This window comes from Cervus elaphus, chromosome 8, assembly GCF_910594005.1.
Source record: "Cervus elaphus chromosome 8, mCerEla1.1, whole genome shotgun sequence".
In the NCBI taxonomy this organism is placed as follows: Eukaryota; Metazoa; Chordata; class Mammalia; order Artiodactyla; family Cervidae; genus Cervus; species Cervus elaphus.
Genome location: NC_057822.1, coordinates 33,131,519 through 33,148,296, shown reverse-complemented (window position 1 = coordinate 33,148,296; position 16,778 = coordinate 33,131,519). Strand labels below are relative to the sequence as shown.

At 36.1% G+C, this 16,778-nt stretch overlaps 1 protein-coding gene across 2 annotated transcripts in view; it reads left to right on the top strand.

Moving 5' to 3' along the window:
• SPAG16 (sperm associated antigen 16) overlaps nt 1–16,778 on the top strand; it is a 965,654-nt gene that overhangs the window by 28,000 nt on the left and 920,876 nt on the right. For both annotated transcript variants that reach the window (XM_043910138.1, XM_043910139.1), the window contains exon 5: nt 3,786–3,923. In XM_043910138.1, the coding sequence (XP_043766073.1) occupies nt 3,786–3,923 (138 nt within the window). The remainder of the gene's footprint in view (nt 1–3,785; nt 3,924–16,778) is intronic.

The following is a 16,778-nucleotide window of genomic DNA, read 5'->3' as shown; positions in this document are numbered from 1 at the left end:
CTGTGGTTGCTTTCATACTACTATGTATAACAGCAAAGTTAGTGACAACAGAGACCATACGGCCCTGAAAGCTTTTCTTTTCCCCCAAAATTCTAAATGTTTATTTTATGGCCCTTTACACAAAAAAATATTATACATGTATCTATATAGATATATGTATATGTGTGTGTGTGTGTGTGTGTGTGTGTATAAAATATTCTATGAACCACGAAAAGTCTATACTGTGGGTTTAGTCAGTAATATTTTTATGACCATTTAGAAGTGCTCTGTGAATAATGATTATTTCCCTGGGGGCAAAATTAAAGTGTTACAGTGGAGAAAATATGGTAGTGCATTTTATTTACCCTGACTGAGCACATGTCAGCCATCTCCTTTCCTCCTCTGGACTGTTCTGCTGGCTGGTAACAAGGTCAGGGCTCACTCACCCACAATGTACATTCTTGCCTCTACCTTCTCTATTACCTCAAACTCACTCCAACTCTTTTTCCCTTTACAGCCAAATGTTTTTTGTAAAACAGGGACTTGATTTTCTTTCTTTAGTGATTTTTTTCTGCATTAAATAAAGCCAGTGGCTGAAAGGCAATTTAAAAAATAATAATTGGAGGCTAATTACTTTACAATATTGTAGTGGTTTTTGCCATACATTGACATGAATCAGCCATGGATGTACGTATGTCCCCCATCCTGAACCTCCTTCTCACCTCCCTCCCCTTCCCACCCCTCAGCCAATTTTATGGTCAGAAAATCCTTATGGTCCAATACTTCAGTCAGTCCTTATGTCTTCTCTTCTGAGATAAGTATAAACCACCTTCCAAATATGGATAGAAAAGTGATTTTATGATTAAATGATATATGTTGTTTGGTAAGTTTTTTCAAATAGTGAACTGTAGTCTACCAGGCTTCTCTGTCCATGGAGTTCTCCAGGCAAGAATACTGGAGTGGGTAGCCATTTCCTTCTCCAGGGGATCTTCCAGACTCAGCGATTAAATCCAGGTCTCCTCTGTTGAAGGTAGATTCTTTGCCATTTGAGCCACCAAGGAAGCCCAAATATCACTTGATCTTGATTCAATTGTCTTGAACTTTTGTATATTCAGCAGGGTTCTCTTGCTCTTTTTTGGTTTCAGATAAGATATATATCCAGATAAGATGTATTCCCTGGTGGCTCAGACAGTAAAGCATCTGCCTGCAATGCGGGAGACCTGGGTTCGATCCCTGGGTTGGGAAGAGCTCCTGCAGAAGGAAATGGCAACTCACTCCAGTACTCTTGCCTGGAAAATTCCATGGACTGAGGAGCCTGGTAGGCTACAGTCCATGGGGTCTCAAAGAGTTGGACATGACTGAGCAACTTCAAGATATATAACACATAGCACAAAACATATGACTAATAATGTGTAATATATTAATAAAGCTAAGATGTATATATGAAAATGCTGAAAATTAAATATTTTAAACATATTTAGCTCATCTATAGCAAGGTTTGTAGGGAATTTTGGTTAATAACTGTATTACTTGAAATGTTTTTTCTATGCTCTGGTTTTTTCTTTAACTATTAATTGCTACATTTAATGATTAAAACAAATTATTAACTGATTTATAAATGATTTTCTGGTGCACCTTCGTATTTCACTGAGAAAATAGAAGTTCCACAGGTCTTGTTTCCTTTCTACCAACCCACTGCCTCTGATTTCAGCATTCTCCTTCTCTTGTTGCCTGGCTGAGCCACAGACACTGTCCCTGAGGCCAGCTCTCCTCTACTGGATGCTCTCGCCTACTCAGTACATGACTCCTGCAGCTGTCCCCTCCCTCCCCGCACTGTAAAAGATTTCCCTCTCCGCTGAATCACTGCCATGAGCATACGATGTACAATAGTATGTCAAGTGTTAAAAACATAGAAGAAGACAGAATACCCTTGACTCTACTTTCTCTTCAGGTTCATCCTGATTTCCTAGGCTCTGCTTTTAAGGTCTATCTCCTTGAAAGAGTTTGCTGCCACTTTCTCATTTCCTGCTCTCTCATTCCTACTCTAGTTTCACTTTCATCTCCGTGACTATATTTGTGTGTGTGTGTGTGTGTGTGTCTTAGTCACTCAATTGTGTCCAGCTCTTTGCGACTCCATGGACTCTGGCTCATAAGACTCCTCTGTCCATCAAATTCTCCAGGCAAGGATACTGGAGTGGGTTGCTAGTCCCTTCTGCAGGGGATCTTCCCAACCCAGGAATGGAACCAAGTTTTCCCCCATTGCAGGCAGATTCTTTATCATCTGAGCCACCAGGGAAGCCCCTCCATGAATCTACTGAAACTTTTTTTCAGTGACTACATTGGCAAATTCAGTGGTTGATCCTTAGTATTGTTCCTATTCATTCTCCTTGTATCATATGTTACAGTTATTCATTTCTTACTTCTTGCAGCACTTTCTTCATTTGATCCCTCAGTCACAGTACTCTCCTGTTCTTTCACTGCTTCACTGACCCCTCTCTTTCTTAGTCTCTGTTTGGTAGTGTTTCCTCTCTTCCCAACCTAAAAACAGCCTTAGAACTTTTTTACTTTTCACTTTACAGTTGCTTCCTAACTGGCCTTTATCCAATCTTGTGACTTTAAAGTGTATCTATTTACTGATCTATCCCAGATTTAAATTTCGTGTCCTGACTTTTCCCTTAACTTTTGATGTGTACTTACAATGTTAATTTTCACTTAATTGCCTAGCAGACGTAGTGCATTTAACATGGATAAAAACGGTTCCTTGATTTCTCTAAACACCAAATTCCTACTGCATTTGTTCCCATTTCACTAAATGTTTGTCTCTGGCTCAGCCAAAAACTTTGGAGTCATCCTTGATTTTCTTTTTTAACTAAAACATCATATCTGATCTGTAAGCGAATTCTGCTGGCTCCATCTTCACAGCATGTCCAGAAGGGACCCATTTCTCACAATCTCCTGCTGCCAGCTTTTGTGTAATCTGACGATCTCTCTCCTGGACTCTCGCAGCAGGTTCTCTGCTTCTCCTTTTTATGCTCTAGAGTCAGTTTCTTCAGCGAGACACTAGATTAATCCTTACTAAACATAAATATGTTCAAGCGTCTCTTGTCTCTCAAAGTCTTCCAATGACTTTGGTCTGATTCAGAGTAAAACCACATTCCTGTTTCTGGCTCCCTGCTGTCTTTCCTGACTTATTTCTCACCACTCTCTTTCCTGCTCACTTAGTTGGCTCCATTTCCCGATTCTCCAGATGTACTGACTTTTTGCTTTACATTGTACATGTCAGACTCCTCCTTATCTCAGGGCCTTTACACATGTTTTTCTGTCAGCCAAGAGTGCTTCTCCCCCACGTGTCCACATGGCTTAGTGTCTCTTTTCCTTCAGGTCCCTGATCAAATAGTCAGTTATAGTTTCTCTGGCCACCTTAGATAAAATAGCACGTCACTTTCTACTTTCGGGTCTGTTTTTCTTATCTTGCTTTAATTCATAGAATGTGTCACCATCCATACTAGAATGGAAACTCCATTAGATAGGTAGAGGCTTAGACATTTTTGTTAATTTCACTGGTGTCTGGACTAGTGCCTGGAGCATAGGAGTTGTTAAATTATATTTTATGCACCATGATGGTATTAATACTTAGCATTTCATTTTAAAAATATATTATGAATATTGACATTTTAGTTTAAAAAGTAACATTGCCACTTATTACTATAAATATTCCCTTACACTTAACTTTTTGGAATGTACGTAAGTTAAACCAATTTATTAGAAAGAAACAATATGAAGTCTTTTATTTGATTTTATCCTAGGTATGAGTTAATACAGAAGGGAGTAACTGAACTTAGAGATGGTGGGATTGTTCCAGATGTCTACACCCAGAACATGCTTTTAGAAAATGAGAACAAAATTTTGAAGAAAGATTTGAAGCACTATAAACAAGCAGCTGAGTATGTTATTTTTTTAATGACTTTTTTTTTTCTATTTTGGACTAAATGAAAATAAGGCTTGAATTTGCCACTATGTGGATGGTGGTTAATGCACCAGAGCTTTAGTTCTGGAGAACTGAATTATATTTAAATTCTAGTTGGAAAGAATGTGAAAGGCTTCACAAGCAACTTAATTGAACAGATGAGCAGAACACTCACAACTGTACTTCGCCATCAAGAGTGGGATGAGGGGGGTTGTGCAGGAGGTTGTTAATTTGCTACTTAACATTGGCTACCTGCAGGAACCCAGGTCTCCTGCATTGCAGGAGGATTCTTTACCAGCTGAGCTGCAAGGGAAGCCCAAGAATACTAGACTGGGGCCTTTCCCTTCTCTAGGGGATCTTCCTGACCCAGGAATTGAACCGGGGTTTTCTGCATTGCAGGCGGATTCTTTACCAACTGAACTATCAGAGAAGCCCAGTTCTTTTCACTTGGACTTTCATTTGCTTCCTTATGTATTTTGAAAGTCATATGGTTTGTGGAAATCTTCCCCCATGAGAGTAAGCTGATTTCTGAAATAATAGTAAAATTGTAGAAAAAACTAGAGGAAGAAAGAGCCTCATGGACTGTAGCCTGCCAGGCTTCTCTGTCCATGGAATTTTCCGGGTAACAATACTGGAGCAGGTTACCATTTCCTTCTCCAGGGGATCCTCCCAACCCAGGGATTGAAGCCACGTCTCTTATGTCTCCTGCATTGGCAGCCAAATTCTTTACCACTAGTTCCACCTGGAAGCCCCAGTGTACTCTTAGTAGAGGAATTTCAGTATTTGAAAATTCCCCAAAGAAAACTGTTATTTTGTAATTTTGTAGCATGAATTTATGCACAGTGGAGAAACTTAATAGAAAGCAAATCTCTCTGCAGGTTTCTCTCATTCTAAAATTAATGAAAGACAAGCAATTTTTTTGGCAAATAGATTTAGATAAATGGGCAGTGTTATTCTGGCAAAGACAAATATATGAATGTGTTGACTTGAGGTGAATCTACTCATCTAAGACAATGTTAGATGAAAAATCAATACTTAGATATGGAGTAGAGACAGTTTATGCTTTGTTCATTAATTTTTATTAAACATTTAAAGAAGGGTTTCTCTGTTAAAAGAATATTAAAACAAAAAATTAGATAAACAGAACTACCATATAGGAATGTAGTATTTCTAAGAACTTTGCAAAAAAAGTTTAAAGAAACAAGACTGTATTGCAAATGGAAGGAAACATTTAAAATAAGCTTCTACTTTTGAAAGGTGGCAGTAAATAAAAATAATCTGTGTGATTGTTTATTCAGTCATTATATGCACTTGTAGAATTGTATTTTGCAAGTTATACAAATTTCATATTATCTGTGTGTGTGTTAGACACTCAGTTGTGTCTGACTTTTGTGATCCCATGGACGGTAGCCTGCCAGGCTCCTCTGTCCATGGAATTCTCCAGGCAGGAGTACAAGAGTGGGTTGCCATTTCCTCCTCCATCATATTATCTATGCATATACTATTTGGGGTTTTTGATAGAAGTATATTATCCCAGAATGATGCTACTAGAACCAGCATCCCCTCTATTCTCAGTTCCATTTCTCAGCAGTGGTTTGCATTCTTGGCTCTGACGCTCACCGTGATTCTGTATAGATGCCTAATGGATGCACTGGGAATTTGACACAGCAGATTTTTCAGAGTGCTGCCTTTCATACTGTTTCAGATCTTGATCTCCTTTGAATTATTGCTTGAGTTTGCTAATTTCTTTTGAATAGATAGAGCCTTTTTTCTGCAGTGAGATTTGTCCCAGTAATATGAAATGATCATTTTTACTACTGGTTGTTTATTGACTATTATATGTAATAACTATAATCAAAATGATACAAACTATTACCTGTTTATATTATTAACTTAATGTTAAAAAGCATGATTCATACAGATATCACTCAAATGAAATCTTATCTCTTATTCATGTTTAGTAAAATATCAGGTTAGTAAATGTTTTTAAGATTTACATGTATTTACTAAACTATAGTTTTAGTTTCAGTGGTCTTATGGTATCTCTCAAATCTATCTCACTCTGTAGAATTAAACTTACACAAATTAGAAAAGGAAAATATTTATTTAGTTTAATCTACCTGACATGGAAAGTCTGAAGGAAAGCTGCTTGACCCTTTATAAATGCTTAACACATATAGCATTGAATGAATATTAAGCACATTGTGCTTCACAGCCCTTTGTGATGACACCTATTGCCTGTTTGTTGGATACATTCTCAGAAAATGGAGACTGACATTTTGTACAAAATTCCCAAAACTACCTCTGTCATGCTACAAGTTTGCCCCAAATTGTAAGTCTCATCACACAGGTTTTTTTTTTTTTTTCTTTTTTAAGGGCTAGAGGGCATTTATTGGAAAGCACTGGAGTAGCCACAGATTTGAAGAAAGTTTCTCCCCATGCATCTTTCTTCCCATAGATAATATCTGTACAGAAAGGCCCTGAGAGGGAGGCTTCCTTGCATTTCACACAAGGCCCCACACTCTTTCCTCTGGTCCTGGCCTTGGCTGGGCGTTCATCTTCACAGTCTTCTCCTCTAGCTCCAACTTCAACAGTATCAGCCTGGAACCTATTGGCTTGGATCACACAGACATCTCGGATCAGACCCTCATCCTTGGGTCTCAGTTTTCTCATATTTTAAATGGATAGGTAGGACTAAATGTCTGAAGATTCATGAGGTTGTCGCATTCTATGGGAGACATGTCCTTTCATTCTGTATTCCTTAATGGTCTGTCGGAGGTGGACCTCAAAGCACATGACACACACCACACAGCAGGTCTCCTTACATGTGTGAGAACGTGTCTGTCTCTGCCCCAACATCCATTATAGCCCTGAACTGCCGAGAAGTGAATCCCACGGCATTTCTCAGGATCCTTGAGTCCTGGGCCAAGCCCTGGACTGGGAAAGACTTCCTTATGATGCAGATGAGGTTGGGGAGATTTTTCTCCAAAGGCACATCACACAGGTGTTTCAGTTTGATTTGTGAGGATATTTTCCCAGTAACAATTAAGTGCTAAACATGGGTTTCTCTTTAAGGAGTTTACATTAAAGTTTACTGTTTAAAGATTAAGCCTATTTCTTAAAGCAAAATGAAAGTGAAGTCACTCAGTCGTGTCTGACTCTTTGCGACCCCATGGACTGTAGCCTACCAGGCTCCTCCATCCATGGGATTTTCCAGGCAAGAATATAGTGTCAAAAGCTAATAATAATAATTAATATTTAATATGTAAAGAGAGTCAGGTTACAGATGTGTTTTATATTATCTTGATTAAACGAGTAGCATTTAGTGATATATCTGGAAAAATCAGCAAAATCATATAAGTATGAGCTTAATATTTATCTAGGGGAAATTTGCCATGGAAAGAGTACTGTACTAAAAGTTCACATACCTGGCTTCCAATATTCTGCTACTTATTAACTCAGTTTCCTTATTGTTATATTGGGAATAATTATGCCTAATATTATTAACTCCTAGGGAGTAATGTGATAATTAAACAAGACAGTCTACATTAAAGAGCTGTGTAAATCACAAAGTGCTTTGAAAATGTCAGCTATTATTATCAATATCTCTAAAGGCTGTCATCCCTAGATTTTTAAAAATTATCACATCATTATTATTTTTGAAATCGGCAATGATGAAGCATGAGGAAAAAATGAAAAGGGAAAATATTTCACTGTAAAATAATTGAGTTGCTATAATTAAAAAAGAAATTGTCTTTTTCTCTGTTATAAGCAATGGCAGTCTTGGAACAGAGGCTTTCCCTTGTTTGCTACAAATGTAGATTATCTTTTAAGATGTAAAATTTGGTGTATGGTATATCTGTATGTATAGTGGTGGATGTCTACCAGACTTACCGTGATTATTTTGCAATATATGTAAACATCCAGTCAGTATATTATACAGCTGAAACTGATATAATGTTATGTGTCAATTATATATTGATATGAAAAAGTTTGAGACAAAACTGCTTGGAAAATTACTTTATAGGTGTTTTTAAGGGAATAATAACATTATTAAAAAGGTTCATAGTTATATTGAATATATTAATATTGCATACTAGATACTGGAGAGGAATGATATGAGTATTAGTTTGACATTCTTTGTTGGAAGATTAGAATCTAATTGTACTTTTATATTGAAATGTGGCCCAATTGTTATTTTTTGGTTATTTTATTTACTTATTTTTTTGCTGTGCTGGGTCTTCATTGCTGCATGAGCTTTTCTCCAGTTGTGATGAGTGGGAGGCTGCTCTCTAGTTGTGGGCTTCTCATTGTAGTGGCTTCTCTCGTTATGGAGCAGGGTCTCTAGGGCACACGGGCTTCAGTAGTTGTGGTACGTGGGCTCAGTAGCTGCAGCTCCCAGGCTCTAGAGCACAGGCTCACTACTTGTGGCACATGGGCTTAGTTGCTCTGTGGCATGTGGGATCTTCCCGGATCAGAGATCAAACTTGTGTGTGTCCCGCATTGGCAGGTGGATTCTCTACCACTGAGTCACCAGGGGAGCCCCAAGAAATATTTTAAGTTCAGAGGTCTAGAATTGAAGTGACCTCTCTCATATTTGCAGAAAAAATGTTAGTTGTATGAACACTAAAAATATCACTTAGAGATATCTTTCACAGTTAGACATTATTTCATAAACCTTGTTTTATTTGGTAGCTGACCTGCCACACTATTCACCTCAATCTGAGGTGAATAAAAAATTACGGATTTTATTGATTCGAAACCTTGATTTTGTTTTGTATCTTGGCTAGCATTTTGTGTCTCTTGCTAATAATGAATAATGTAGATGAGTGGTCTAGGGACCTTCTAGGCACCAGGAAGTGGTTTCGTGGAAAACAAGTTTTCAGTGTACCTGTTGGGGTTGGAGGGATGGTTTCGGGATGATTCAAGTGCATTACATTTTTTGTGCACATTGTTTCTGTTTTTATTGCATTAACTCCACCTAGATCATCAGGCATTAGATCCCAGAGGCTGGAGACCCCTGATGTAGACATTGCAACTATTCTTAATTGGATGTGTTACTACTAAAAGCCACATTGGACTTGTACTTAATACTCTGCAGTTTGGCTTTCACCCTGACTATTCTAGTCAAGTGTGCACCCTATTTTTCATTCTTCTCCTCCCTCCCATGCTGTGAGAATATGCTTTTCTGCCTCCTCCTTCTGCCTCACAGACAAGCTTACCTTCATGCTGTTTAAGCTCTCTAAGGTGTGTTGTCCAATGAGATGGCCACTAACTACATGTGGATGTTGACAGAACATGTTGAATCAGGTGACAGTAGGTGCTATGCAGAAAAAGAACACAAGTAAAGGAGACAAATAAATGACACATGCTTTATACAGGATAGTGAGAGAAGTCCTCTCAGTTATCTGGAAAAATTGAAGGAGAAGGCCATGTGTCAACTTGGGGAAAGGGAATTCCAGGCAGAAGGAAAAGGAAATACAAAGAACCTATGTTGGAGACAGCTTAGTTTGTTGGAGGATAAGTAAGGTGACCATAGTGACTAGATCCATTGCGTAAGTGGTAGAGGCTTTTGTTAGAATTTTCTTTTTTTTCTCTAAGTGGGATGCGAGGCTAATGGATAGTTTTGAGGAGAATCATAATATAAAGTGGCTCCAGTATGGAAAGTAGACTGGATGGAGGGACATAATGAAACTAGGGAGAACATTATATCCTGCATAATCTTATAGGCTGAATTATCTTGTTACTACATAATAATGAGTCAGACCAGCTCCTTATGAAACAATTAGGTCCTTGAAAGGAACACATATGTAGTTATCAAATTCTTCATTACTTACTGACTCCAGTCAAACTTTTACTCAGGATGGATAATAATATCAGGTCAGGTATTAAGGATAGAGTAGCACAAGTGCATGCTGTCTGCTTCTTACTAGTTATAAAAATATAATTATCTCTCAGATTTCACATATGTGAGTGGGGTGACATTATCCTTGAGGGCATCATTTTAAAGTGTTTAACCCAGTATCTATCACATGATAAGTGCTCAGTAAGGTGGCTCAGCTGGTAAAGAATTCACCTGCAAAGCAGGAGACCTGAGTTCGATCCCTGGGTTGGGAAGATCCCCTAGGGAAAGGCTACCCATTCCAGTATTCTGACCTGGAGAATTCCATGGACTGTATAGTCCATGGGGTTACAAAGAGTCAGACATAACTGAGTGACTTTCACTTTCAGAAGGATTAAATCAATATTCTGTATTAAAACATCCTTTTTTTCCCCTGTTTTCAGAACACTCATTACAGTTTATATATATATATATGTATATGTTTTATTTCCTTATTCATTTTGTTTATACATCTGAGAGATAAAGATTGTGCTTGTCTTATTCATCACAGTGTAATGAGGATTGTATCTAGTACACAGTATTATTAAGTGGGTGGAATAGCATTATCATCTTCATCAACTTTATTGTTAGCAGCGTCAGTAATACTGAAGATAGACCCAAGAGTAGTATCTTTTCCAGAAGTCAGATATAAGGCAATTTATTTGTTTGTTTACATATATTGTTTTGAATTCTAAACAAATATCAATTATATAGAAAGTAAACAAAATAGAATAATGAACCTCATGAGGCAGACAGTTTCAACACTTATCAACTTTCTGCCGTTATTTCGTTTCCACCCACACTCTACCCCACATTCTATTTATTATTTTTATCATTTTTCTGAGTTCTAATTTATATAAATTGAAATGTGCATATCTTAGCTACATGATTTTGACAAACAAATGAAGTCTTATAACCTCCCAACTCATAATATAGAACACTGCTGTCTATCCAGGGATTTCTTTTGTGTCTCTCTGTCATTCCCTGCCCTGGCAATTAATGTTCTGATTTTATTTTCCATTTTAGATTAGTTTTGCCAGTTGGAGAACTTCATAAATGGAATCACAAAATGTTCATTTCTTTGTGTTTGGCTTCTTCTGCTCATCTAAAGTCTGTAAAATTTATCTGTGATATTTTCATTTATGAGTAATTTGTTCCCTTTTATTGCTAGTTCAGTTCAGTCGCTCAGTTGTGTCCGACTCTTTGCGACCCCATGGACTGCAGCATGCCAGGCTTCCCTGTCCTCCACTGTCTCCCGGAGTTTGCTCAAATTCATGTCCATTGAGTTGGTGATGATATCTAAATTATTTATTGCTACAGTAGTGTCCTATTGTATAGTGTATACCAGGATTTATTTATTATCCTTTTTCTATTGAGTTGTTTCCAGCTATAGTTATTGTGAATGATACTGCTATGAGTGTTTGTGTACAAGTCTTTTTGTGAAAGTGTGTTTTCTTTCTTTTTGGTAAAAGCTTACTGTTCAGTGGCTAAGTCATATTTCTTTGTGATCCCATGGACTGCAACATGCCAGGCTTCCCTGTCCTCCACTGTCTCCCAGAGTTTGCTCAAATTCACGTCCATTGAGTCGGTGATTATATCTAACTATCTCATCCTCTGCTGCCCCCTTCTCCTTTTTGCTTTCAATCTTTCCCAGCATCAGAGTCTTTTCCAATGAGTTGACTCTTTGCATCAGGTGGCCAAAGTATTGGAGCTTCAGCTTCAGCATCAGTTTTTCCAATGAATATTCTGGGTTGATTTCCTTTAGGATTTACTGGTTTGAGAATGTAATTTTATAAAGGGTAGATGTTTAAGAAACTACTAGTCCATTTTCCAGCATTCAAGTTGAGCCATTTTACATTCTCAAAAGAGATATATGAGAGCTCTAATTGCTTCACATTATCACACAACACTGAGTTTTGTCAGACTTTTAAATTTCAGCCATTCTTCATGGGAAATAAATGGGGAAACAGTGGAAACAGTGTCAGACTTTATTTTGGGGGGCTCCAAAATCACTGCAGATGGTGATTGCAGCCATGAAATAAAAAGACACTTACCCCTTCGAAGGAAACTAATGACCAACCTAGATAGCATATTAAAAAGCAGAGACATTACTTTGCCAAAAAAGGTTGGTCTAGTCAAGGCTATGGTTTTTCCAGTGGTCATGTATGGATGTGAGAGTTGGACTGTGAAGAAAGCTGAGTGCTGAAGAATTGATGCTTTTGAACTGTGGTGTTGGAGAAGACTCTTGAGAGTCCCTTGGACTGCAAGGAGATCCAACCAGTTCATCCTAAAGGACATCAGTCCTGAGTGTTCATTGGAAGGACTGATGCTGAAGCTGAAACTCCAATACATTGGCCACCTGATGCAAAGAGTTGACTCATTGGAAAAGACCCTGATGCTGGGAGGGATTGGGGGCAGGAGGAGAAGGGGATGACAGAGGATAAGATGGCTGGATGGCATCACCGACTTGATGGACATGAGTTTGGGTGGACTCCGGGAGTTGGTGATGGACAGGAAGGCCTGGCGTCCTGTGATTCATGGGGTCGCCAAGAGTCAGACACGACTGAGCGACTGAACTGAACTAAACTGAGTGGTTGTATAATGACAACTTGTAGTTTTGATATTCATTTTCCTAATGACTAATGATACTGATAACTTTTTTTCTGTGCTTATTGGCCATTCATCCATCCTGCTTTCTGTCTTAGTCTTTTGCCTGTTTTTTGTTGCATTAGTTGTCCTATTTGTGAGTTGTAAGAGTTCTTTATATATTGGATACAAATCCTTTGTCAGAATATTTTGAATATGATGCTTTCTGTGTAAGTCTTTTGCCTGTTTTTTTTGTTGCATCAGTCATTCTATTTGTGAGTTTTAAGAGTTGTTTATATATTTTGGGTACAAATCCTTTGTCAGAATATTTTGAATATTTTTCTAGTTTATGGCTCAATTCTTCAATTTCTTAATGGTGTCTTTGGATGAGCAGAAGTTTTAAATTTTGATAAAGTCTTAATTTATCTTTTTTAGAATACTGCTTTTGATATTTTGGCTAAGATACCATTGCCTACTTCCAGGTTGAAGAAATATTCTCTTCTAAAACATCTAAAGATTTAGAACTTGTATTTTCAGCCTACTTTAATTTTTGTACGTTCTGTGTGATAGGAGCTAGAGATTAATTTTCTTTTCAATAAACATTCATTATTCCATAACAACTCTTAGAAAGAGTTTTCATTCTTCATTGAATTTCTTTGGCATTTTTGTTGAAAATCACTTTCACCCTATAATTAATGGGTCTATTTCTATATTCTATTCCATTCACCTATTTATTTATCCTTATGCTAATGCTAATACCACACTCTTGATTGCTGCAAGTTTAAGTTCTTAAAGTCAGATAGCTTAGTCTTCCAACTTTGTTTTTCTTTTTAAAGATTGCTTAACTATTCTAGATTCTGTATTTTCATATAAATTTTAGATTCACTTAGTCAGTTTTTATTGAAAGACTGGGGTGGCATTAGGATTAAGATTGAGTTCAATCTGTTAAAATTTGGGAAGAATGTGTATGTGTGTGTATACACATATATATATATATATATTTTTTTTTTTAAATTTATTTTTATTAGTTGGAGGCTAATTACTTTACAATATTATAGTGGTTTTTGCCATACATTGACATGAATCAGCCATGGATTTACATGTATTCCCCATCTCGATCCCCCCTTCTGAAAGATACACAAATATTTTTATATCCATACATTTTAGGGGGATGGATTGATGTATTCATATGTTTTAGTGTTCTATTTGTATATCTCATTCCAGTTATTAGATTATCTTAAATACTGTATATTTGTGAAGAAGTTTAATATTTGTGCCTTTTACATCTAATTATCTAATATATTCAGTTTTTGTTACATTATGAGCTCCATATAGTAGGGAATTGTCTTGTCCTCAGTATATACTCAGGTCTTATAGCTGTGCCTGACTAATATGAGTGGCTTATGTGAATGTATGTTTTAACATTTTGGCACTTTAGTTAAGTTTCTAATAATTTTTCGAGTAGTTGATGATTTTTGCCTCTTTCATAGTATTCCTTAGGAGTAGGCATCCTTTCCCTTTTATGATGGTAGTTTAAATAACTTCCTGAGGAGCTAAGTCTTGCTTATTTAGAATACTGTCTTCCTTTGCTGGGCTTTTATGTTAAGAAAATACAATGCAGACCAGAAAAGATTTATTGAGAGTCCTAAAGATTAGGCAGGAATAATACTGACTGGAATGACTAAATAGAAGATAAAAATCTACCATTTTAAAAGTAATAAAATGCTTGATTTTATCTTCTGTCAGAAAATATGGACATAAGGAAAATTAATGGCTATTAATATTAAGAAAACATTAGGTGCTTTACTAATAGACCCTAATTTCACTTACAAAATTCACGTCTATGAAAGGTCAGAGAGTACCCAGCTTTTCTGAAGACCTATTTAATTTAATGACTTTCAGAAACACACACTGTGGATAAAGATAGTAATGGAGCCCATAAAATTTCATGCTTTAGTTTTTAGGTAATTGCTTATTAAATTAAGAAGGTATTTTTTCCAGACATGGGTCTATCCCTGTCTGTTTTTGGTTAAAAATATAATGAAAGTTTGCATCTAATATAGTTGTGTGGCATTTTTACCATCTGACAATTATCCCAATATTAATTGTAGTGGGTTAAAGCCTGGTGGGCTGCCGTCTACGGGGTCACACAGAGTTGGACACGACTGATGTGACTTAGCAGCAGCAGCAAACTAATTTATTTCTAACCAATTGAAGAGAATGCAATAGTTGGTAATTTTACTGTTATCAAAAATCACTTTGATTCAAGTTTACATGTGAGAAAAATACACAACAAAGATGGCCTACTTTGATTGGTTCATGGAAACCAGGAAATGTTTATATGGTAACTTGTGCCAAATTATGGAAACAATAACTCAACAAATCTATTGTTAAATGGTCATTATATTACTGGGAACATTCAGCTAAAAATAACTTTTTAGAGTACACTGTTAAATTACATTTATATGTTAAACATGGAGTTTTGGGGACAGTGCTTTTTTAGTGTGAAAAATATGAGTATCTTGCTATTTTATATTTTATTTACATATTTTGATTTGCTGCTTTCCTGAAATGGATAAGTTAAATAGTTATTCTGTGATCTCATTAAGAAAAAGCATTTAAGTAGTGTGTTCTTTATGAACAAATCTAAATAGAATGTTTCACTAAATATCAAGTTCATTGTACTTGAAATAGAATTTCTATATTTTGTATCTGTCTTAAGAAAACTTTTCTTTTAAACACAAAGATGCTGTACTAATATAATGAAAAAAATACAAGATAGTTTAAATATTTATTGCATATATGATTATTTCAAACTTTACTTTTTAGTACAACTTCTATTTTTCTTTTATTAAGCAGCTGGGCAGTAGAAAGTTCATAATAGGAGAAGCATCACCATGAAATGAATTTAAATTGTTTTACTGAGTAGACTTCATTTTTGCAAACAGAAAGCAAGTCTCTGAAAACCAATTTAATGGTCAGAAAAGCTTTAAGGTCTAATATTTCAATCAGTTCCTATGCTTTCTTTCCTGGGATGAGTACAATAGGACTTAAAATGTGTATTTAAAAAGTGAGTTAATGCAATGCTACACATTTGTGGTTCTGCCCAAGAAACTTTCAGCATTATTTTTCTGTTTTTTTTTAACCTATTATGGGTTTACATTTCAGATAAGATAAAAATGTATAAGCTCATTAAGTAATAAATTAAGTTGTTGAAAATAAGACAGCTTTTAGTAGACTTAAACTAGATGTTTATAAAGTTTAAATTCTTTTATAAAGATATACAGTGTTACTAATAATCATATATCTTGATATTTTTTATTCATTAGAGCATATTTAACAACTGGCATACCCCCATTTTAGGTAGATAAATGTAGCTATTAGAGGAATTGAATATATCTGTTCTACTATACTAAATAATAAATAATGTCATGATAATAGTGTTAATGATTACAGAAATATTTATTGAATATTTTTTATGTGTTGTATAGCATATAAGACATTTTACACACTTTTCTTTAAAATGAATGGGAATTCAGGTGATGTTCTTGTGCTTTCAAAACAAAATGTCAACTCAGCCATTTATCTTTTCCAGTCACTCTACTTAAACTCTCTCTTCCTTTTCACTCACCAATTTACTCAGTATTAGGCGCATTTTAGTGGCAGAGGAATTCTCTGTTTCCCGTCCCCCCCCCATCTTCACTTACATATACACACAGAGTTAAAACCTGGAAAGAATAAATTATTTATCTAATAGTTGGACTATTCCACAGATGATTTTTCAAGTCTGAATATTTTAATCAGCATTTGCCTGTATACCTTTAAGATTGTTGGCATGGAAATGAAGTTGAGGGTCAGATGGTTAGACCATGAGGTACTGTGACACATTGTCTATTTACATGTGATCAAAACTACAACATTGACAGTAGAATGAAGAATAATACAGGTAATTCCTAATCAGTGGGAGATGGTGGGGACAAAAAAGGAAATATAGAAGAATGGAAAAGACACTTTTACCATATTCTTTGTGTGACTTGATCTTGCAGTAAGAAATCTTATTAATCATAATAATATGTGCCATCACAAGTCTGAAAACCTAAACTCATAGCACTTTGGCAGCTTCCCAGTCACCATTCCTCAATGATTGTTCTGACATAGGTCCTAAAGAAGAAATCTATTGCACCCATTTATTTCATATGAATCTGAATTTTGAAATATGAGAGGTAGATTTCCATTCTGAACCTTTTGTTAGCTGTCAGTACTCTAATTCAGTCCATCCATTTTTCAGAATGTGAGAATCTCAATGCAGGAGCACTTTGTCAGTTAACTAAGACTTTTAGATAACTACTTTTCTATTATAAATTA